General features: G+C 33.6%; 3 protein-coding genes and 1 non-coding gene across 7 annotated transcripts; 3 read left to right on the forward strand and 1 right to left on the reverse strand.

Moving 5' to 3' along the window:
* Nucleotides 1-4433: 4433 nt before the first annotated feature.
* On the forward strand, nt 4434-17452 carry ist-1 (IRS-type PTB domain-containing protein; the record flags this gene model as incomplete). Of its 4 annotated transcripts, NM_001373345.2 has the most annotated exons (19): nt 4437-4651; nt 9938-10122; nt 10677-10909; nt 11322-11459; nt 11518-11692; nt 11735-11858; nt 11913-12030; nt 12088-12275; nt 12327-12338; nt 13035-13265; nt 13315-13368; nt 13565-13786; nt 13837-13975; nt 14026-14226; nt 14666-14910; nt 14960-15121; nt 15171-15652; nt 16563-16707; nt 16759-17056. In NM_001373345.2, 19 exons carry the CDS (start codon nt 4437-4439, stop codon nt 17054-17056), a joined length of 3567 nt encoding a protein of 1188 aa, NP_001360631.1. The 4 variants fall into 4 exon arrangements, with proteins under 4 accessions (NP_001317892.1, NP_001360631.1, NP_509201.3 ...); NM_001373346.3 differs by lacking the exon at nt 4437-4651 and having other exon boundaries at nt 9993-10122; NM_001330903.3 differs by lacking the exons at nt 13035-13265; nt 13315-13368 and having other exon boundaries at nt 4434-4651; nt 16759-17452.
* On the forward strand, nt 9854-9917 carry C54D1.8. The gene has a single exon (NR_071432.1). It is a non-coding gene; the product is annotated as an Unclassified non-coding RNA C54D1.8 (non-coding RNA).
* A 224-nt stretch (nt 17453-17676) lies between the features above and the next one.
* On the forward strand, nt 17677-18352 carry clec-86 (C-type lectin domain-containing protein). The gene is made up of 3 exons (NM_076801.3): nt 17677-17775; nt 17822-17940; nt 17988-18352. The coding sequence occupies exons 1-3, from the start codon at nt 17687-17689 to the stop codon at nt 18278-18280; spliced, it is 501 nt and encodes a 166-aa protein (NP_509202.1). The 5' UTR covers nt 17677-17686; the 3' UTR covers nt 18281-18352.
* Nucleotides 18290-21427, reverse strand: alh-10 (Aldehyde dehydrogenase domain-containing protein). The gene is made up of 9 exons (NM_076802.5): nt 21131-21427; nt 20342-20470; nt 20120-20297; nt 19730-20076; nt 19352-19460; nt 19156-19311; nt 18998-19108; nt 18823-18951; nt 18290-18487 (listed from the first exon to the last, which is right to left on the reverse strand). Exons 1-9 carry the CDS (start codon nt 21361-21363, stop codon nt 18359-18361), a joined length of 1521 nt encoding a protein of 506 aa, NP_509203.1. The 5' UTR covers nt 21364-21427; the 3' UTR covers nt 18290-18358.
* Between the last annotated feature and the right edge of the window lie 30 nt (nt 21428-21457).

Consider the following 21457-nt stretch of genomic DNA (forward strand, 5'->3'; position numbering starts at 1 on the left):
GGTGCAAGAAATCTCTGCTGAGAGTTTCGAGTGTTAAGAGACACAGAGAGCTCAACTCCTGCGAACGATCTTTCTTTAGTTTTCTGCTCATTGATTTCTTGTATGAACTATCTATGTTCATTTTCATTACATTTGAAAGCATCTATCTGGAATCTAAAACTAAATTTGTTGGTTTAATTTTTTCCTGAATAATAAAATAACCTTCATTGTAACAAAATTCGTTTATTAAATTTTACAAGTATTTAAAATTTGATAAATCATTTGTGTATACTTGACTGTGTACCTTTTATTGCCATACGTTGTGACGTCATTTTTGACCGCCGTGACCACTTTTCCGACACTGCTTGAATATCCTCCTAATGTTTATCTCTTCGTAAAAGATGAAGCAGCGCCAGTGGATAACTGTAAAAACCCACATTTATGGTGCCAAAAAACTTCATATCATAGTGAAAATTTGAGAAAAATTTTTATTGACAGTCAGAAAATGTCAAATACTAAGCTTTAAATATTTATATTTGAAACATAGTAGACCATACATTTTGAAGGTGAAATTTTATTTTAATCGACGAATTCGAAAAATGTGGCTAAAACTGGGCTTCCTCCAAATTTCAAAAAATTATATATAGTTTTGAAAATTGTTTTCGAAATTTTTTACTGTTTCTTTTTGGCCATTGTGGACCATGTTTAAAAACAATTTTCCCTCTGGCTTAACTTTACCTTTAAACCGGTGTTATTTTTCTTCCCAGTACCAGACCACTAAACGTAACTCGGTTCATAAATTTTTTTTTCAAAGTTCATGTAGGATCACGCTAAGTTTATTGACAGCCAAACGAGTAAACATGTTCGAATTCACCTGCCATTCTAGACATTCAAATTGACTTGCATGCTGATAATGTTAAAAATTAGGAAGAACTCACATTCTGAAAATTATTCAAGCGGATGCAGATTTTTTTACTTCTGAAAACTGTGCAGTTAATAAACTTATAAAAGCAAAAAACATTTTCAAACATTTATGTTCTTTAGTTCTAAATTCTCGAAAAACTATTGCTATCTTTCTTTTAGACTTGCATGTTTCATTTGTGTTGCACCTCAAACAACTTTTGAAAACTAATCTTAAATTTACTTTTTATTTCATTGTCGACTCAATAACTTCAACACGTTAGTAGTGAGGTTTGTCTATTTTACAATGAGCATCCATTAATTTTTAAAAATTTATGATATCTTTTTTTTTCAGTTTTCTGGCCAAATTTATTTGTTTTTCTTGAGTTTTCTCTAACATTAGATCTAAAGCACAGTTTACCAATTTTCAAAAAAGTTTTCCTCAGCAAATTATGATTTTTTTTGTAAAATTGCCAATTTTTAGGCCAATTTAGGCATTTTAGCGAGTTTTTTTTCTACACAGAATAAATTCGGAAAATTTGAAAAGCTGCTTTTCACATCATATGTATTTTCAAAAACTCAAGAAAAACTAATTAATTTTATCAAAAACGTAAAAATTTTGAAAGTATGTCGTTTATTGCGCAGGAATTTAAAAGATATGATAGTGTTTAATTATCAAAAAAATCTAAAATTAATGGTTTAGAAAAAAAAAGTAATTTTTTTTCCAGACATATTAGGCCATTTTCTATAATTCAGAGCAAAATCTCATACTACTCCAACTTCCATTCTTAATTCAAGTTTTCAGTTGACCTTTTGTTATGTTAAAAAACCCTTAAAAATAATTCGAGCTGTTTGCAAAAAATGCTTTCAGAAAATTAACATTGGTCTTGAAAACTTTCGCTTATTTTTTGTTCAGAGTTCATGCCGTGGACAAAGAGGAATACCAAAACACATGAACTTTTGTTGATGTTTGATCTTATTTTCCAATCGAACAAAACAATATCAAATTCTGAATTCCAGATGCATTTTCATTTGAGAGCATGCTTGTCCACTCATCTTTTTGGTTGAACATTAATTTCTCTGTGCGCTAAGATCAATTTTTGTGTCAACAATTATTTATCAGCAAAATTAATTCAAAAATGCGTCACATTGTACCCGTGAGACAAATGTTTATCAACTTTCTCTTCGTTTCCTTCTTTTCAATCTTGGTACCCATTTCCCATGCGGTCTGAAAATTTAATTTCATCGTTCGATTGTTTTTGCCATCTAACCTTTTTTGGCAGACAAGCAATTTTAATAGAATAATAGAATAGTACGCGTCTTCTTTTCTTAATTTTAATGCAAGAAACAAAAGATGAGCTATTCGTTTTGAGATCTATTTTCGTGAACATTGATCTATGAACTGTTGATTCTGGTTATCAAGTACACACAACTTTTTTTGTCAGGCAATGAGGGTGCCAAGTACTTTGTTTTTGATTTTTTTTTTCCATATTATCTGCTTTTTTTACCAAAGAATTTGTAAATCTATCATAATTTTTATAGAAACTGTAAGCAAAAATACTTTCTATAATTTCAATTTTTTCTGAACATAGTAGAGAGACAAAATTCTATTGTTGACATATATCATTATTGACGTATAGTAGAAATGTCGGAAATTTTTTTTAAACACAATACATTTCACTACCATTTTTGTTTTTTGTATTCTTAGAGTTACTATGTTTTTATTGTATGTAAAATAATGCCACTGGAAAGTTTGTCTTAAATTGAAAAACATTGTGTGAAAAAAAGAAGACAACTACAAACTTTTTTTTAGACATACAATTTTGCATGCCGACAACTATTGTAAATTATTCAATATTTCTCAAATATTATCCACGATTTCAATCAAGTTTTTTTTCCGGCATACGTTCTTAATTTCAAGATGTTTAGTTCAAAAAGAGTATACAACATAGGAACTACAAAAAACCTGACAAGAAATGCAAAAAACAAAAGAAATTAAAAGGCTGTTCGAATTACACCAAATATCAAAATAAAACTTTTCAGAGAATTTTGAAAATTTTATAATGATTGTTGCGTTTTAGCACTATAGGTATAGGTATATGTTTCAATAATTTCCTTGATAGCATTTTTACAGTACTTCATTTTGGTTTTTTTTTTCAAAAAGCCCAAAAATAAATTAATTCTGAAAAGTTTTCAACAATTAATTTGAGTTTTCTCGTTGGGCGAAGTAATTGTTTATCATCTCTTAAAATTAGATAAGAGGGTTGATGTAGTTGTTTTATCAGTACGTCAAGTAGGTTCAGTTGCAGTTCATGCCAGTGTTGCATAGTTTTTTCGCATTGAAAAAGAATATACTTGCCTGTAAATTTGAATGCAAGAAAACACTTTTGTAATAAGAATCTGCACGTGCCAAAAGTACTTTTTGCAAAAAAAATCAGACCAATTTAATCCATTCAGTTCTTAACAAATCTTTCATGATGAAGCAGATATTTCACGTGGTTTACCAAAAGTTTTTGAGCGTTTGGCATTTATTCAGAGGTGTGAGCATGACTTATGACGCCTTATATAGTGGAGATAGGATTATAAAAAGTCATGGCAATAATGGAAAAACATATCACATAATAAAAAGTAGAATACGTGGATTTATTTCAATAATTTAATTGTTTTGAAAAAACCAAAAACTGAAAAAAAAGAGTACTGGTCAATCAAACAACGAAACATTCTAATTTCATTTTGTTTTAAAGGAGGGATATTGGCATGAGTTTCGCTTGTAATATTTAGTGTATAAAAGCTAATTTTTGTATAACAGCTAATTTTCGAACGCTGCAACATGAAAGAATTGGTAACCTTAGGGATTCAAGCTAAAATTAGGCAGTTTTGAATTTTGAAATTTTAAAAAGACATACTTTTAAAAAAAATTTTCTGAGAAGTTCATTACGAATTTTGTTGATTTGAGTTTTGTCTATAGAAGCAATATAAGTTAACATTAATAGTTTCTTGATAAAGTTGACAAAATTTCCAACTTTTTAGCTACTGACACCGATAGTGTTCAAACACCTGTTTAATTACTTTTTTTCAAAAAAAAAATCACAAATCTAATCATAATCAATCAAAAAATACTCGTGCTACTGTCTGCTTGATTCAGTACACAAACAGTCAATAAACCGGTGATTTGTCTCTCTATTCAGTGATTTCACGGCAACCAACCACCCACGTGTCCCCAAGTTTCCCAATAAGTTATAATGTTTTAGTGATATGCCCATGCGCTTCCAGAAAGACTAAAATTAAGCAGCAATGGAAAAAAAATGCACAAGCGTCACCTTCGTATCCTTCCTTTCTGCCTACACATGTCCTCGCAAACATTCCTAATCTCCGCCCCGTCTTTTTTCTTTTTGTCGACCAAAACATTTCTCATCTTCTTTTTACATCGCATGTTCCTGTTCAAATCACTTTGACACTTATCTTCATTCCGAAAGGTGATAATATTTTGTTCGCTGTTTATTGTTTTGTTGTTGTGATGCAATGTACGCAAGAATAAAATCAATTTTTTTCAGAAAATGTCTGAAGAAGAAGAATCTACAGATAATTCTGGGAAACCCCCTATAGAACATCCGCATGATAGAGAGGTTAAATCAGAAAAACAATCATCAAATGTGCTTCCTGGAATATTGCGACGAGCTGAATCCACGGATGATGCTCATCAAGTCAGACGATCATCAATGCGACCATATGAATCTTTCGATGGTTTAAAAAATGATGGAATACTGAAAAGGTAATTTTGTGTACATTGCAGTCACATTATATGGTTTCGTTATGATGAAAGACAAAAAAAACGTGAAAAACAACTTGCACATGACCCACGGTTAGAAGATAGTGTGATCAAATGAGGGAAATGAGAGATCAAATAGAGCATAGTCTCCAAATTTTACAGGAAGTGATAAACTTCACGTTTTTTCATATTTTTATTTTACCAGGATTATACTGAGTTCAATGAAACTGAAATTTCATGCAGTCCCTGGAATTAAAATAAATAGCCAGAGAAATTGTTAAATTAGAGTTGAGTTTTCGCGTAATTAAAAAATAATTTTAAAATTTTAAAATAATTTTTTATTGTTCAGGAGGTAAATGCATATTCCGGATACTCAATTTGAATTTAAAACGTGGAATAGCTTGGTGAAATGTGGGAAACCCTTTTCCTGTGATACTAAGATGATGAAATAATAATATAAAACGTTTTATTTCATATTTTCAGAACTGAAACTCTAAAAATGCTTCAGTACTCACTGTTTTCATTTCCGCCAAACCCATAACCCATGTACAATAGAGCGCCCTTGAATAATCTCTTAACTTTGTAATATCATTTTTTTAAATTTTTTTAATAGTATTTTAATACAAAAATGTTAACTAATTAGAAATTTTTTCAGCCTTGAGAAATAATAGAAAAATACAAGGCAAGTTTGAGAGAGCTCTATTCAAATCAAAGTCTGAGAGAAACTAAATGTTTTTTTTTCTAATTTTCAAAATTTATTAAGATGTTAAAACAATTTTTCATAAGCAAATTTTTAACTGATTTTGAACCTTTAAGTTGAAGCTTCAGACCTTGTTCACTATTTCATAAAAAATCGTGTGTAACCTTTAAAAATGTATCCAATGTGCCAGTAAAACATATATTTTTGTAATGGTACGTGCTTGCATTTTCGTTTTTTTTGTTTGATATTCCAAATGTTACAGGTTAGGTTAGAGTAATAGTAGGTTAAAGGTTAGTTATTACAGCCATTTGTAACCGACAAATTGCAAATCCTCTATCTATTAAGAAATCATCATAACTATTTTGTCAGACTCTAGATTTTTAAATCTCAAGTACTGATTCAGACATTCAGTTCAAAAGATTAGTTTCACAGCTTAAGAATATACTTATCTCTTTTGCTTTCACTGACTATATCCTTATCTTAAATTTATCATCAATTTTTTGACTCATCCCAATGAAAAGAGCCTTAAAAGTTTGGGCATGTTCTTTTTTTCTATTTTACAGCTGATAATTTTGTTACTAAAACAACTTAACTTCTATATTTTCTATCATTCTTTTGGTTCTCTTCATTGTCTATTATTTTTCTTTAGTTTTGTAGATTTCAGCTCCACTTGATTCTTTTTTTACTTGAAAATAGTCTCGATGATCATAATATTTGCTTTTCGGAACAAGTGCACTTTGTTTTCACCATTTCCGAATTTTTATTGTTAAAGTACAGTAAAGTAACATCTCTTCTGTTAGCTCGATTGTGTTCGCATGACTGCACAATGCTCAGGTGACCGAGCAAAACTAGCTGAAAACGCTTTTCAGGTCTATTCAAGTAGAAATCTGAGATGTAGAGAAAAAAATATATCTCCTCAGTTTTCAAAATTTTGAGTTTAAGAAAAGTTTTGATAACTTTTATTATTAATTTTGAACCCCTTGTTGTTTACACTCTATATTTCCTTTTTTCCTTTTCTCAGAACACCATCCGTACTTAATGGATGTGAGACCCAGCACGAAGGACATATAGAAATTTCAAGTGAGAGTAAGCAAAAGTGTTTTTTGGCTTCCCAAAGCTTATTCACGCAGCTAACAATTGCTCTTTCACCCACCTTTGGTTAATCCATCCTAATCTGATCGCATGGAGGGAATGAGGTGGGATGATTAGTTGGCATCGGGGAAAAAACAGTTGAAAATGAGGAATAAATCGGATTAGTTGTCATGGAAAGCTTGGGAGATATGCGAGGATTCGGGTTGGATGAATAACATATAGTGTGTGACGTCTTGTAAGATATCATCAGTTTTTGTTTTTGCCAAATTAGCAATTTCTTTGAATTTTTTCTACATTTGAACATTGCTCTAACGAACATCATTTTTCGTTTATTTTCTAACACACCTCTCTAGGCCGTTGATCTTTGAAATTGTTTATTGTACTTGTTTTGATAACCAAAAATCGGCGAGGAACCAAAACCAAGCCAATAAAAAAATATTGGCACGGTGTTATTTCAAATGCATTTCGGTTTCAAACTATTTTCCATATATTCATTTCAGTATTATGTATATCGGCACCGGTAACGGTCAAAATCGGCTATTAAAGCTCAAAATAAAAATTGAAAAAAAAAATCGCTTTGTATGTTTTCTACATTTGTTCAGTTTTTCAGTTCACAATTTTTCAACTTTTTTTTTGATTTCTCGGTTTTCATAAAATCAAAAATCGTACCCTTTTGTAATATGTTTTACTAAGAGTTCTCTAAAATATTATTTTTCTAATTTATTTGATTTTCAGTAGCAATTCAATTATCTGTTAAGCAAAATTGAATTTTTAACCTTTCTCATCATTTTCAAATGTTTAACCGTTCTCCCGCACAAGGTATTTCACAAAAGTAAAATGAGACCAAGCAGTTTCTCTTCGTTTTAAAACAAAGCCATCTATTCGAACATCACTATGAAAGAAAAAACCGAGAAAAACAAGGTTGTCTCTCAAAATCTAACACAGACGCACGTGCCCTCCCGTTCATCTGCTCTTCTCCGCTTATTTTCTTTCCCGGCCTTGTTGTGTCTATTTCTCTTGTTATCTCTTTTATTTTCTCTATATTTCGGCATACCCGACCTAACCGTGTGGTAATACTTTCTCGCGTTCACTTGTTTGAACTGCGATTGCCGATTGCGATTGTAGTTTGGCTTCCTGTCAACGTTTTTATTGGCCGCGGGAAACACAGTTTTGCCAACATTCACTACAAATTTTATTTAAAATTAAACTCTGCTTTAATCTTTCCAACTAATGGAAGCTTGAGAAGTTATGTGCAGTAGGCACTGGAATGCGTGATATAATTCTCAGTAATTTGATCTTGTGGTGATAATCTTGTTATTTACATAGCACTGCACATGTTTATCATAATTTTTGCCTCAAAAGTTAAGACAAGCACGCTCGCTTTTTTCTCTTGCTTGTCACACATAACTTTAAAGCGAAGTTGAACTAGAAAATAATTTTGTGGAATATTCATTAAAAGGTGCAAAAGTACATGCACACATTCACAAAGATTTTCCTTTTCTTTCATTTTCATTCTTTCTCTGAAAGCAAAGTCATGAAAAATGAGAACCGAGGGCTTTCAGAGTGTACACAAAAGCTTTTGTGCGCTTCCAGAAAGCTGCACGGAACTTTTCATCAGAAAAACGTGACTCTGAAGTTTTTTAACATTAGTCGGGGGCCTAAACGAAATGCTTTTATAAGATGTCATTGTATTTTCTTTTGTCCTTTTTACTTTGCACTTTTAATCACAAAAATTAAAAATACTCGTAAGAGCAAATGTGAATGTATGTGTTTTTGCCTCTTCTCATTACTATTCAGTTTAGAAAGAATTTGTCAGTTCAATTTTGATGTGTTTTCGTTAGAAGGTTTTTTTTCTGAGATTCAGAACAATGTGCAAACCTGTTCCTTTTTTCTAGTTTTATTTTTTTTCTTGAAATATAGTATTTAAAAATCATTACTATGACTAGTTATCCTAATAATACATTTTGAAAAATTGGAAAATTTATTGTTTCGTGCCAAAAAGCGCGGAAAACGCAGTTTTCTGCACATTTTTGGAAATCTCTGATCAAAACAAGAACTTTGTTCTTTTATTTTTATGTTTTTTGCTGGGGTTCTAACATACGATAATGCTTTAGACTTCTTAAAAAGTAAATCGAACTCAGTACTACTCTAGTACTACTCTCCTCGAAATAAAAAATGTTCCAAAAGTTTCGATACATTTTAGAAAAATGACATTTGGCCATTTTTGCATCATATAAAACATTTTAGTCATTTACCCTTGCCGTAGTGCAACTCTAAATCCGTTTGAAATGACATCTTTCACTTCTAACTCACCTTGAAAATGTTTCAAAATAGTTAATCAAGAGGGAAATGACACCGGAAATTGCGGTAAGCGAAACTTGCATTTACGCAAATTTCCGATCCGATTCACATATACCCTTGCTGAACTCACGCCTCTTCATTTCTGGAAATGGCAGTTTTATCCTCATTTTCCCCTCTCTTTCACTGCTTCTCATCCATTTCTGTTTACGTCTTCCATTTTGTTTACGAGAATCATAGTCAACTGGTTAGTGCAGCGTGCTCATGTGAGTCACCGAGTCGAAAAAAGTGAACATCATTCATTTCCTTGTTACTTGTCTCTTTTGCCAACTTTATGTTTTTGTCTAGTTGCCATTTTGACACCGGCGCCCCCAATATGAGTGACCTTGCAACTCGGTAAAGTTTCGAACAGATATTCCCAAGTTGTCTTGACAGGCGGGAGACAATCTAAGCCAAGATTTTCATTTATTTTTATTTGGTTTGGCCGGTTTCTATTGGATTTAAAAAAAAACAGGGAAATCTTGGTTTCCGTAAAAAAAATAGAACGGGACACGGCAAGTAAAATTCTTTCGCGATTAAAATCTTTCATTGGCAGCTGAAATAAGTGGAATGGCATTGGCCTGTTTACTTATAATAATTCTTGTTTTTTAAGTAATAAATACGTAGGTCACTGTTGTTGATCACGTAACCTATTTTTAAATCTTCTTTTTATGTTAAAAATGCATTTCAATGTGAAAATTCAAAACGAAACATTTTTCATTTGGAAGAACAGAATTGGACTAGGCTGTTGCAAAAATTTATGTGGCTTTCTATGTCGTATACAGTTCCGGAAATTGAGTAAATGGACTTTAAAGTTTTTGATTAAAATTTCGACAGGAGTCGACTTAAGCAAAAATCTCCAAATGAAATATTTTTTTTTTCTTTGAAGTCTGATAACATACTCGCTTCCGTTTCTTTTAGACCAAATAAATATCAATAGTTTTCAAAAAAGTTGATCACTGAACCACTCCAATATTGTTTTGGTTTGGTGGAATGAATCATGAGTTTCTTGAAACATGCTTAATTTTCTCATCAACTCCTAAGATAATGTAAACATGACTCTTGCTCTTCGCCCATTCTTTTAAAAAGGTGCTTCTTCACGTTAGCATCAATCATCAGAGATTAAATTGAATCATCACATATTCTTTTCTCTTTTTCAGAAAGAGAAGCTTTTTTGTGAAAACAGTGAGCTTCAGCGCAACGGTGTCTGAGCTGATGTTGCCCGCCGAGCCTACATCTGGTGAACCGAAAAATGACGGAGAGTACGTTGAGACAATGTTTGACGCCACGGAAGAGAAGAAACAAGAAACGATTGCGCCAAAACAGGAAGAAACTGTAAAGAAATGTAAGTGTCGTTCTGTTATGGTTGTTAAATTTAAATTTTGTTTGATAGTCTAAAACTTTTCGCTTCAACTCTGAATTAGAAAAATCCCTTCAAAAAAGGCTCCTGCGAAAAAGGGTCCAAAAGGAGGTTTATTTTTATTATAGTGAGAGTTCAAAAAAAAAGAAGAAAGAAGACTGAAAAATATGTTATATCAAATGTTAATAAACAATTGTTCCCATTTTTCTTCATATGCAAGCAAAAAAGCGTATAATGGTGAAGCCACCGAGTATGTATTTAATTTTGACTTTTACTTCTCTGAAAGTTCTACACTGTGAAATCCTAATCAATTCAGTTTCTGTTTGATTTTTCATGACGAATATTAATGAAAAATGTTCATTGATGTATATGATCAAATGCGCAGTACTTCTAAACGTAAACAACTTTTTATCCTAATCCAAATTGAATCAAAAGCACTCACGCGTTGTTTCTCTCATGTTTTTTCACATACGTAAATCTCGCCTACCAAATTTAATTGCCCGATCAAGGATTGAACCTCAAATTTTTTGGAATTTCAGTATCAATGGCAGCAAGAGAGGAGAGAATACGCGAAAGTAGACAACAAGGGCAACTGAAAGAAAAAAGGCTGAAAAATCCAGATTCAAAAGGTGATACAAGTCACGATAAGCCGACCAGAGAAACATGGAAGCCGTTAGCCGTTGAAGACTTACCAAAGGATGAAGATCCGGATGAATTTGGAATTCCAGAAGTCTACAAATGTGGAAATTGTTTAGTAGGGTTTGCTCCAGTGGTATGTTTATTTAGAAATTATGTGCACAATTCAATTTTTTGAGCAGTTGTCGATCAAAAAGAAAATTCTTTCAGATTTATTTTTAATTATGCATAAAATCTTCATATTCCGAATGGTTTGAAAATTTTTGTGTTCTAGATTTTTTGAAGAGAGGGGCAAACCAGTTTTCAGTTTTTTTTTTCAGTTTTCAACATTATTGACTCGAAATTTAAAAAAATTCTTCAAAATTAAACAAAAAGTTAAAAAAAAATATATTTAGTTATTTTAGAGCCTTTAGAATTAGTTTTCAAAGTTTGAGTTAGTTTAGAGAGACAGTTTTCCAATGCTTATAAATACGTCATACTAAATCAAACATCCGAAAGTAATAACTGGTATGATGTTTTAAAAAATAATTAAAATTATTAATTTTCAGAAAAAGAAAAAGCTAATGTTTGTGACACTCACGGAACGATGTTTAGAACTTCACGAGTCGGAGAAATCCTATCGTGCGGGAAAAGCAGCAAAGCATATGGTAGATCTCTCAATGTCTTTTAATGTGCACAGTGAGCATGTAAGAAATTACTTTTGCTTAGTTGAAGTCGCTTAGTTAAAAATTCGATGGGTTTCAGTACGATGCAAAACTAAAGAAATGCCTATGCTTGATGGGTCCAGACGAAACAATATGCATGAGACCGGAAGGAGGAATTCTAACCATTGAAGGTTGGCGACGAGCAATTGTAAAACTAATTCATGAATCAAGAAGAAGAAAAATGGACCGCGTTCCGAGACCTGAAGATATTTTTGGTAAATATTTTGAAATAGAATGTATTTTTACTTCAATTTCAGATGCTGCATATGATGTACGTGTTTGTCTATTTCCAAAAAACTTGGAAAAATACGTGGAAAGCTTGAAAACAGACGGGTTCACAAACATATGTACTGTTGCCAAAGAGCTTTTAGGAAAGAAAAGGTATATATTTTCACATAAAAAGATTCCATGGGATTTCTATAATGTTAACTTTAGATTATGCCTTTATCCAAATACACTTGCCATTGTTGATCTCTGCATTGAACCAACTGCCTATGGTCTCCCACCTGCCGGGTTTCCCCCATTCCGTGCATCAAGCATGTTCATTTTGGAGGTAATTCGCAATTTTGGCAAACTTTTGCATGTCACTGTGTAAACTTTAAACTTTCAGCGAAATACGGTTGCTTACTACGGTTTTCGTGAAAACTATTTCTATGTACGAATTGGAAAGGGAAGCCCCTATCGAGGGTTTGAGTTATTGTTCCAAGTGGACACTAACGAAGTTTGTAAGGAAATTTACTCACGTCTTAGAGCACTCGCTGATCGTGATCTTGAAAACCGGAAACAAGAATCTATACGGTTAGTGAATTCTTTGGTTTTTTCAAAAAGGAATTTACTTTTTGTTTTCAGGAGACCAGAAAGGTAAGTGAAGCGTCAACAAAAACAGTCTGGGAAGATAATTCAAGCTGACGGAAAAACAATTTCAGTGCCAGAATTGTTTTTGTTCGTTGAGCATTGATTTAAGTGTTCACAGGTGGTTTGCCGTTCGTCTGAGGCAAGAGAAATAGGTGATCGCAATCAAGAACATTCGCATAGGAAAATATATCATCTACAACTTTTTTTAAAGCATATCACCAAGCATCAACAAAATCGCCAATTTCGAGATGATGTTCCAACATTTTTCTTTAAACATAGTATTCAAATACAGTAAATCACTTGATTCATTCAAAAGTAACAAGTATTCCAAGTGAAAAACTTGAAAAAAAATGCTCAAAAATGGACTGAAAATTGACAACTGTTGCATGTTTTCCAATTGGCCAGCTAAAGTAAATATTATTTTCAAATTAACTAAATGATGCTCCATATTTTATAAATTGGTACTAGTTTTAAAGTAAACATGTTGTAACAACATGGCACAATATGCCATTTTGTAGAAGTTCCAATGTTAAGCGTTGTCCAACTAACGGCAAACCACCTGTTGTAAGTGTGAGTTAAAAAATTGTAATACTTTAAGTTACGAACTTCGTCTAACAGCTTTATGGAATACCCGACCGCTCAATAATTTTAATTTTTGTTCAGTTTTCTATGTGTTCTCCCTAAAACCAAATTTATGTTTAGTGACATGCATGGAATGGAATCCCTTTCTGTTCCCTCCCCGCTTTTGCATCGTACCAAACTGTCCCTCGACTCGCCTGTTATAACTCCCCGCGACCGTCGCCTTATGTTGGGCCGTGAATGCCTATCGTTTGCCTCGCTTGAAAAAGATGATTCTGCGCCATCGTCTCCATTCGCCAACTACAATCGTCCTCGTGGATCATTGGGGAATTTCCAGCTTGATCACCTGTCTAGGTAATCTAATTCAGGAAAGGATTTTCAATACTTGAATTTGATTGTACAGATTTGACCAACCTCGCGGATCAATTCATTCACTGGGAAACATTCCGATTGATAGGTCTAGGATTAGCATACAGTACTAACTCTACTAACATTTTGTTATTGTGCTAGTGAATGTGATTGCGCTGTTTTTAAATGGTATAATTCTGAAAACATTTACATATATTAGCTTTCAGCACTTTTGAATATTTGTAAATCACAATGTAAACTCCTACAATTGCAAGTAAAATTTTTAAAAATATTTTATTTTTTAGACCCCGTGTTTCTACTCTTCAAAGTGTGAAACCGGGCAAAGAAGAAACCGGACTACGTGAAGCACTTCTTGAATCATATGGCCATTTAAGAAAAAAGAATTCAACACAATCAGAGCGAGGAGAGATAGTTGTTCCGGAGCAAGAACGGAAAATGTCAGACAACAGGCCTCGGCTCAGAACTCAGGATATAAAAACTGTTACAAAGCCTGAACTGAAATCAGAGTAAGTTATAGTTGTGAAATTAATGAAATTAGAGAAAATTAAATATTCAGAGAACCTATACGCCCGAGACTTCCACCGCTAAAATTCAATGCTAACAAACCGTCTGGAGAATTTTTATTATCGCTCCAACGGGAGAAAGAGTTAATGGAAGAGGCAAGAAAAAATGGTTATGATGGAAGAACACACAATGTTTGTGGTTTCTCGGATAATGTCTATAAAATGGAAATCTTTTTTTTTAGCCTGATGGGACTCCTCGAGAAATCAAAAAAGATTTCCTCGACACTGTTTGTCCACAAGCTGCAGCGCCAGAAGTTGTGATCAAAGAGAAAATCATAAACAACGATACTTATACGCTGATGGGTCCAGCCGACTGGGGAAAACTGGAAGATATTGTCAAAGATGATTACTCGGACAGTGGGGACAGTTGTTATTCATCAAGAGTGCGTTATTAAAGGTGGATTGACACCTGTAGAGATTTTTCTTTACGATGTTTTTTTGCCACCAATAAGAAGTCATGTTTCAAAAAAATTTGATGCAACAAACTCGAAAAGAACCGAAAATCAGTTGACTTAACAAAAACTCGAATTTTCAGCTGGATTAGTTGTTTTTTGTTCTGAAAAAATAGTTATTTTGAGAATTTGAGTTCAAAATGGCAATTTTAATGTTTTTTAAGTACAGGGTCGTCCATAGGTTTGCCCACCCTGTAGAAAACAAAGAAAAAAGATCCAGCTGAAAATTAACTCCAGAATTTTTGTCTCATGTGCTCAATTTCTCAATCAAAGTCTCACCCAATTTTTGATGCACTTTTATCAAAAAATTTTTTTTATCTCCACAAATCACCGTCCATTTTTAAATAATTCAATGAGATCAAATTTTCAGAGAGGAACCGGTAGTCAACCGACCCGACCGGCCGCTTCTCACCTCGCATGTCAAATGCAAAACCGAACACAGTCATTTGGAGCTAAACAACAAACATTTCAAAACCGACTTCCGCCTACTGTAAATCTGCCTGATTCTGAAAGAAAAATTTCGGCTGCCAACCAAGGAACGTCAAACCAACTCGACCTTCCACAAGAAGATCCAAGAAAAAGAGCATTCTCATTGGGAAGTAAAAACTTTTTCAAGTAAGTTGGTATGTCAATGTTATTATACAACAAATAAATATCATTATAGCCTGATAGGATTGAATGACTTTCGTCGCCTTGTAAGCAAGCGTCATCGAACATCATCTCCAAACCACACCTCTACTTCTGGTATCTCGTTAAACTCATCTAACGCATCCCCGTCAGCAAGTAGTAATTTTTTGGCTTCTTCTGAATATTTAGAACATGCAAGGTAAAACGTTCTATCACGGATGTCATTTCATCAGTTTATTAAATTTCAGAACTGATAGTTTTGGGTCCGCAAGAAGTAGTCCAAAAAGTCTACACACCCAGCGAACCAGTTCACCGAAAAGAAGATCGGACGAGGATCTGATCTCAATTGACTTTTCAAGATTAGGTAAAAATTCTGCATCAGATACAAAACGATTTCCTTTTGGTGGAGGAGGACCAGGAGGGTCCTTTGATTATGATAGAGAAAAACGGGAAAAGGAAGATAATAATAGACGAGACCGAGAAAAAGCAGCAATGGATTTGAAAAGAAAAGAAGAATGGGAAGCGAGAGAATTAGCGGAAAAGAAGAGGGAGTTGGAACGGAAAATTCAAGCAAAGAAAGATAGAAAATTGGAGAAGGGAAGAGGGAAAGATAGAGAAAAGGATAAAGACCACGATCATGATAAGGAGTTTCGTCCAAAAGCGGACAGTGGAATTGCTGATTGTACGCCCAGTTCAAGTTTTTCTGGGAAGAAAGATCACAAAAATGATGGTATGTTTTCAAAGGTTACATTTGCTTGGTTTTGTTCTAGTTTTACAGAAATAAGAAACCCACTACTTATACTGGTGCTGGTAAAATAAAGTTACGACATACGGGGTAGTGCTGAAAATCGCAAAAAGTGTGAAAGTTTCCCTAAAAATATTATTTTCTGAATATGTGTTTTATTTATTGGCTATATTGAACATTGTAGGAGTTCGAACATTAAAAAATTAAAAAAAAAACAACTTTTTTTAAATAAGGGTTTGAAAAATCTGCAGCATTTCGGACTTTTTGAAATAGTATCTCTGATATATTTTGAGTTTATTCAAGAAAAATCCCCATTGTCGGTACTCCACTTTACAGTAGTACAGTCTTTACAGTGTACCTCAAAGTTATAATTCTGAAAAATACAATGAAATCACTTTTGACTTTTGATTTTATAAATTTTGTGTCACAGAAATTTCACAATTACGTTTACTTATATCGATAAGAATTATGGTATTTTAAGGATTTTAAATGTGTTTTTTAGCTGTTGTAAAACTTTGGAAAAAAAATCAAGATGCATCAACATAAACTGTTTCGTATTTATTCTATTCACATAGCTCCATACTAACTACCAAAGGCGTTCGTAATGAAAAACTAATATACTAATTTATGAATAGTTATTTTGATTCGGATATTAACAGTTTTCAATTATAAAAGCCTAAATTCTAATAAAAAATGATTGAAACTGTTGATCAATTTAACAAAAAATAGTACCATTATTTGTTTTTTTTTAAATATAAACTAGGTAGGAAATATCAGAAAACGATTAAAAGTAACATCAAGTCAGTAAAATTTATGAATTTCAAGACTGAAACCCGGAGACTAAAGAAGAGCTGGCATACTAAGGTCGAATAAAATAGAATCGTTTGAAATTAAGGTTCTTCTGATTCTGCATACATGGACAAAGAAGGGTTGAAGTACTTGGCAGATATCAAAAAACGGAAAAAAGAGCAAGGTGCCATAGACACAACAAATTCCTCCTCCTCCTCGTTAAGCACAATAGTTTCGATTGAAGATAACAAGTGAGTGATCACAAATTAATACTCCCAAGTTCAAACGACACATTTTTGCAGAGTGACCAGAAGAATCACGGAAACCGTTGAAACAAAAGTTGTGACTGCGGATCTAGCGAAAGCACTTGGTGCAATTGACCCGAATAGAAGATCTTCAGCATGCATTGAGATAAATCGAAAACCATCGATTTGTACAGCAATAATGGAAGAAAGAGAAGGAGAAGCATCTGAGACCGATTCTAGGGGAGAACCATCCGACAGGAAGACGACCGCGGCCCCTGTAACTCGGAAACCTGCATCGACTGGCAGCAGCATGAGCCCGTTCAGAAGACTTAAATTTCTCAGCTTCAGAAAATAATTGTTTTAAAGGCTAAAAGTGAAACAGTAGATTTTGTCTATATACTTTAGTAAACGTTTTCCAAATTCTAATTTGTAACCTAGAAGTTTTTAAGCACCTACACAAAACCTCAAAAAATTGACCCATTTCATCTCTTTTTCTACTTTCCAATCTCAACCTTTCCTTCATTACCTCTTTCTCTACTCATTTCATTTTTAGTTACAATTTTTCCTAGTTTGCATTCCATCAACCACATGTCGGAAGTTTTACTGTGTTTTAATATTTGTGTCCCGAGTACTTCTATTTTTGAGATCTAACAACAAATTGCCGTTGAAAGTTCAATTGTCACACATTTCTTTTTCTGAGAATTTAATTCTCGCTTTTTGATATTTTTCAATGAAATGCGTTATTGTGCGAGTTGGGGATTAGAGGGGAACAAATCTTATCAAAATCAGTCATCAAACGATGATAACACAGACAGATGAACATTCCAGTCTCATCTATGAGTTTAATTTTTTTAAATATTTTAACTGCAAAAAGCACTGATAAAAGCTTATAATATTGTGGGAAGAATACGGAGACGCCTTAAAATGGAGTATATAAATAGCTGTGATAAGCAGATAAAATTTATTATTTTACTGGACACTGAAAATGCTTCGTGTTTTGTTCTTTACTCTTGTCGCGCTTTTGTGTTTTGTGTCACCAAATTGTCTTCCTGGAGATACTCCATTTGAGATTTAGTAAGTTATTTATTGTTATAAATTGTCTCAATATCACATCTTTCAGTTGTTTTTCATACAATCGAGTACATGGAACATTCAATGACTCCGATGCTCATTGCTTGAAAACCGTTGGTGGAAGTCTGGTATCAATTCACAGCATGATCGAAAACAACTGGATTCAAAGTATGTCTTGAACATATGAATTTCTAAACCAAATACATTGATTTCAGAACTAGCTGTTGATAATCTAGATGCTGACTATGACTTGTTCTGGATTGGTGGAAGCGACGAAGGACATACAAATGACTGGAGATGGACAGATGGGAGCGTTTTGAACTTCACCAATCCCGGACCTGGACAGCCTCTTGAAGATCGTCATTGTGGAGCAATGCAACTGTCAACAGGAAGATGGTTTTCCGATTTGTGCACAGTTAAGCATCAGTTCCTGTGCCAGTATCCAAATGGAGCATATCCAACTGGAGGATCGTACACATGCCCACCATGTCCATCTTGTTCTAAATAACTTTTGATTCGAAAGAAAATATTTATATATTATGAGCTAAATTGGATTTTACAATAAACGGTTGCGATTCATGATAAGTTAGTACTTAGCAGCAATATTCACACAAACAGTTTTTGCATCGGAGTAAAAGTGGAGTGAGTCGTGGAGACCTTCTCTTCCATTTCCAGATTGCTTACATCCACCAAACGGCATGCTCAGGTCGCGAGCCTGAATTTTCAACATGAGAATAATTTAAAACCGAGAGTTGATTAACTATTGGAAAAGTTCCAAGTAGTTTTTAGTGACGCTTAGTGAAACAATTAAGCAGCACAGAATATCTATAAATTTTTTAAAAGCATTCTTTATTTTTGGTGATTTTCATGGATTCTTGGTACATTTACAATTAATTTAGTTTGGTCTGTAGCTACATGAACATCATTCCAAGCAAAACAAATTGGTCAATCGTCATGTTGTCTGTCTACCCACACATACCGCTCTTATCGTCCGTAATTAACTAGAACTTGGTCACACCCAACTCGAATTATCATCTCCCATTATCTTACCAGCCAAGTGTTGCACCAAACTGTTCCGGCTCTCAGCTCGTTGGCCGTGTTTAACAATTCATCACTATCTGAACTCCAAACTGTTGCTGACAAGCCATAGGGAGTGGAGTTTGCGCGTTCAATTACTTCCTGTGTTATCAGAAAATACTTTAAAACTTGTAACATCATAACATACCTCCGCTGTGTCGAAGGGCGTGATGCACACAACTGGACCAAATATTTCATCTGTCATAACTTTCGAAGCGTCATGCAAACCAACAATTACTGTAGGTGTAATAAAATAGCCCTAAAATTTCAAAGATTAGCAAGGTTAACTAATAACATCTGACTCACATTCTCACACCCATTTTGAATGGTCGTCACGCCTCCACAAAGAATATCGGCGCCTTCTTTTTTGGCAAGCTCAATGTAGCTTTTCACTTTCTCGTAGTGCACTTTTGAATTCATGGCTCCGATTTGAACTTGAGTAGTTGGATCTCCCACAGTAAACTAAAATTAGAATTAATGAACTGAAAAATGTAATGCAAACCTTCTTAGCTTCTTCTACATAACTTTTAACGAAGTCAGCAAAAATTGGTTTTTGCACAAAAAGCCGACTTGTGCAGAGACAAATTTCTCCTTGGTTGAGAAATGAGGACCTATAACATTATCTAGTTACAAATTTGTGCCTATTTGGAAGTGATATCATTATGTTACAAATTTTGTATAGATAAAAAAGGATGATTTGGTAACATCAAATTACGTCAACTGTCATCGTGACGAGAATTAGTTTTATCAGTTTTAATAAACATATTATCCTTACTTTGAACCACAGTGTTTGCACAAAAAGTTGTGTTTTTTTCAAATTTCAAACTAGGTATCTACACATGATGGGCAGAGTAGACAGAACAGTTACAATTTCAAATACCTTGCAATTGAAGCAATATCCGACTTTCGGTAATTAGAGTAAACTATTCCAGGATTCTTCCCTCCCATCTCCAGAGACACTTTTTTATTGAGCTTCGCACCATCTTCTTGGATTTTCTTTCCTATTACCGTGCTCCCAGTGAAACTAATGAGTGGAACATCGACATGATCAACCAATCGTTGTCCAGCACTTTTTCCTTCGCCAATCACCATATTTACGACACCAGGAGGAAATCCAACTAGTTTGAATGCATGCATTAAAACCCATGCAGTAACACTAGTCATCTCACTTGGTTTACAAACTACTGTGTTTCCAGCCACCAATGCGGGAGCCAATTTGAACGAAAGCTAAAAACAGTTGTAAAAAATATTTTTCGAAGTTCGATTTTACCAAGTAAAGGGGAAGGTTCCATGGGCTAATAAGACCAGCAACACCTACAGGGTCATTTTTCACATAGTTAACAAATTTTCCTGTAGGTTGCTCGAGAATGGTTGAAGTTGATAGGGAGTAAAGAGCAGCATTTGCAAAATCTCTAAAGTTTTGCACACAACGAGGAATATCCATCACTCTAAACAGGAATTGGAGTTATTATTTCAAAAAAGGTTCACTCACTTAGCCAGTCCAATTGGCTTTCCTTGGTCACGGCTCTCCAAAATAGCGATATCATCGTTAAACTCCTCTATGAGATTAGCAACTTTATTGAGAAGTGCTGATCGTTGCTGCACTGTTGTTTTTTTCCAGCTGAAAATGTTTTGATTTGAAAATTAATTTTTTGAGTAGTTCGAGGATTTTTTTGGGTTGGACACAGTTTCAATACAGATTCTCCGTAAATTTGCATAATAATGCGACATGAAATAGTTTGGAGATTTGCATGATAAAACTGGTGTACAAACTTCAAAAATATTTATAAAAACTAAACCTGACAATTAAAACTTTGAAAATCTGATTTTAAATTTCCAGTTTTGAATATAATTTGTAAAAAACTAACAAATACACATACAATTAAAGGTGATGCAGTAGAATTTTGTATTGCTGTAGTAGACTTAAAATTTTATGAAAACACCAAATTTAGTCATTAAACTTCTACAAATCTTCTCAAAATAAAGTTATGGCGGCTTAGAAAATGACATAAAGTTTGTAAATATTTAAAATTCGACCTACGTGGCATTGTCGCAGAGGCTGGAAACAAATTGTTATAAAATCGCTGTCTAATTTTGGGTATACAAGTTAATTATCATGTGTTTTCAACTAGATTTATGTAGGTATTTTAAGGTCGATGGATCTATTAATTTTTAGCCGGGAAAAATTGTTAGTTGTTAAAATGGTATAGTTTCAAATAATTTATTTTGCACTGCTTTAAGAATTGAGCAATATTTGGTTTATTTAAACACAAAAACTTACGTTTTGAACGCTTCTTTAGCGGCTTCAACCGCTTGATCTACTTCTCTCGCAGTCCCGTCTGGTATTTTGATCCAAGGTTTTCCAGTCGAAGGATTAACTGAGTCCATTAATTTCTCCGATCTTGCAAATTCATTTCCAATAAAATTTGTCAATGGGTCGTGTTGTTCATTGGGGGAATCGATAAGCTTTTGAAGAATATTTTTGAACTCCTCGCGATAATTCAAAGAAGCCATTTTGAGTCAATTTTGAACCTTGTGTTTTTGGTAGAATGAATAGAATTGTTCGGTATGTTCTCCTATCTCTGCAATATCATCATCTCTTATATAG

The sequence above is a fragment of the Caenorhabditis elegans genome, chromosome X, assembly GCF_000002985.6.
Source record: "Caenorhabditis elegans chromosome X".
Lineage (NCBI taxonomy): Eukaryota > Metazoa > Nematoda > Chromadorea > Rhabditida > Rhabditidae > Caenorhabditis > Caenorhabditis elegans.

Excerpts from the sequence above, each read along its gene's own strand:
- clec-86 (NM_076801.3), top strand. The coding sequence starts at position 17,687 with ATGCTTCGTGTTTTGTTCTTTACTCTTGTCGCGCTTTTGTGTTTTGTG. Across the intron at positions 17,776-17,821 it reads GATACTCCATTTGAGATTTA|TTGTTTTTCATACAATCGAG; the intron begins GTAAGTTATTTA and ends CACATCTTTCAG. Across the intron at positions 17,941-17,987 it reads CGAAAACAACTGGATTCAAA|AACTAGCTGTTGATAATCTA; the intron begins GTATGTCTTGAA and ends CATTGATTTCAG.
- alh-10 (NM_076802.5), bottom strand. The coding sequence starts at position 21,363 with ATGGCTTCTTTGAATTATCGCGAGGAGTTCAAAAATATTCTTCAAAAG. Across the intron at positions 20,471-21,130 it reads GCTAAAGAAGCGTTCAAAAC|CTGGAAAAAAACAACAGTGC; the intron begins GTAAGTTTTTGT and ends AAACATTTTCAG. Across the intron at positions 19,109-19,155 it reads TTCAAAATGGGTGTGAGAAT|GGCTATTTTATTACACCTAC; the intron begins GTGAGTCAGATG and ends TTGAAATTTTAG.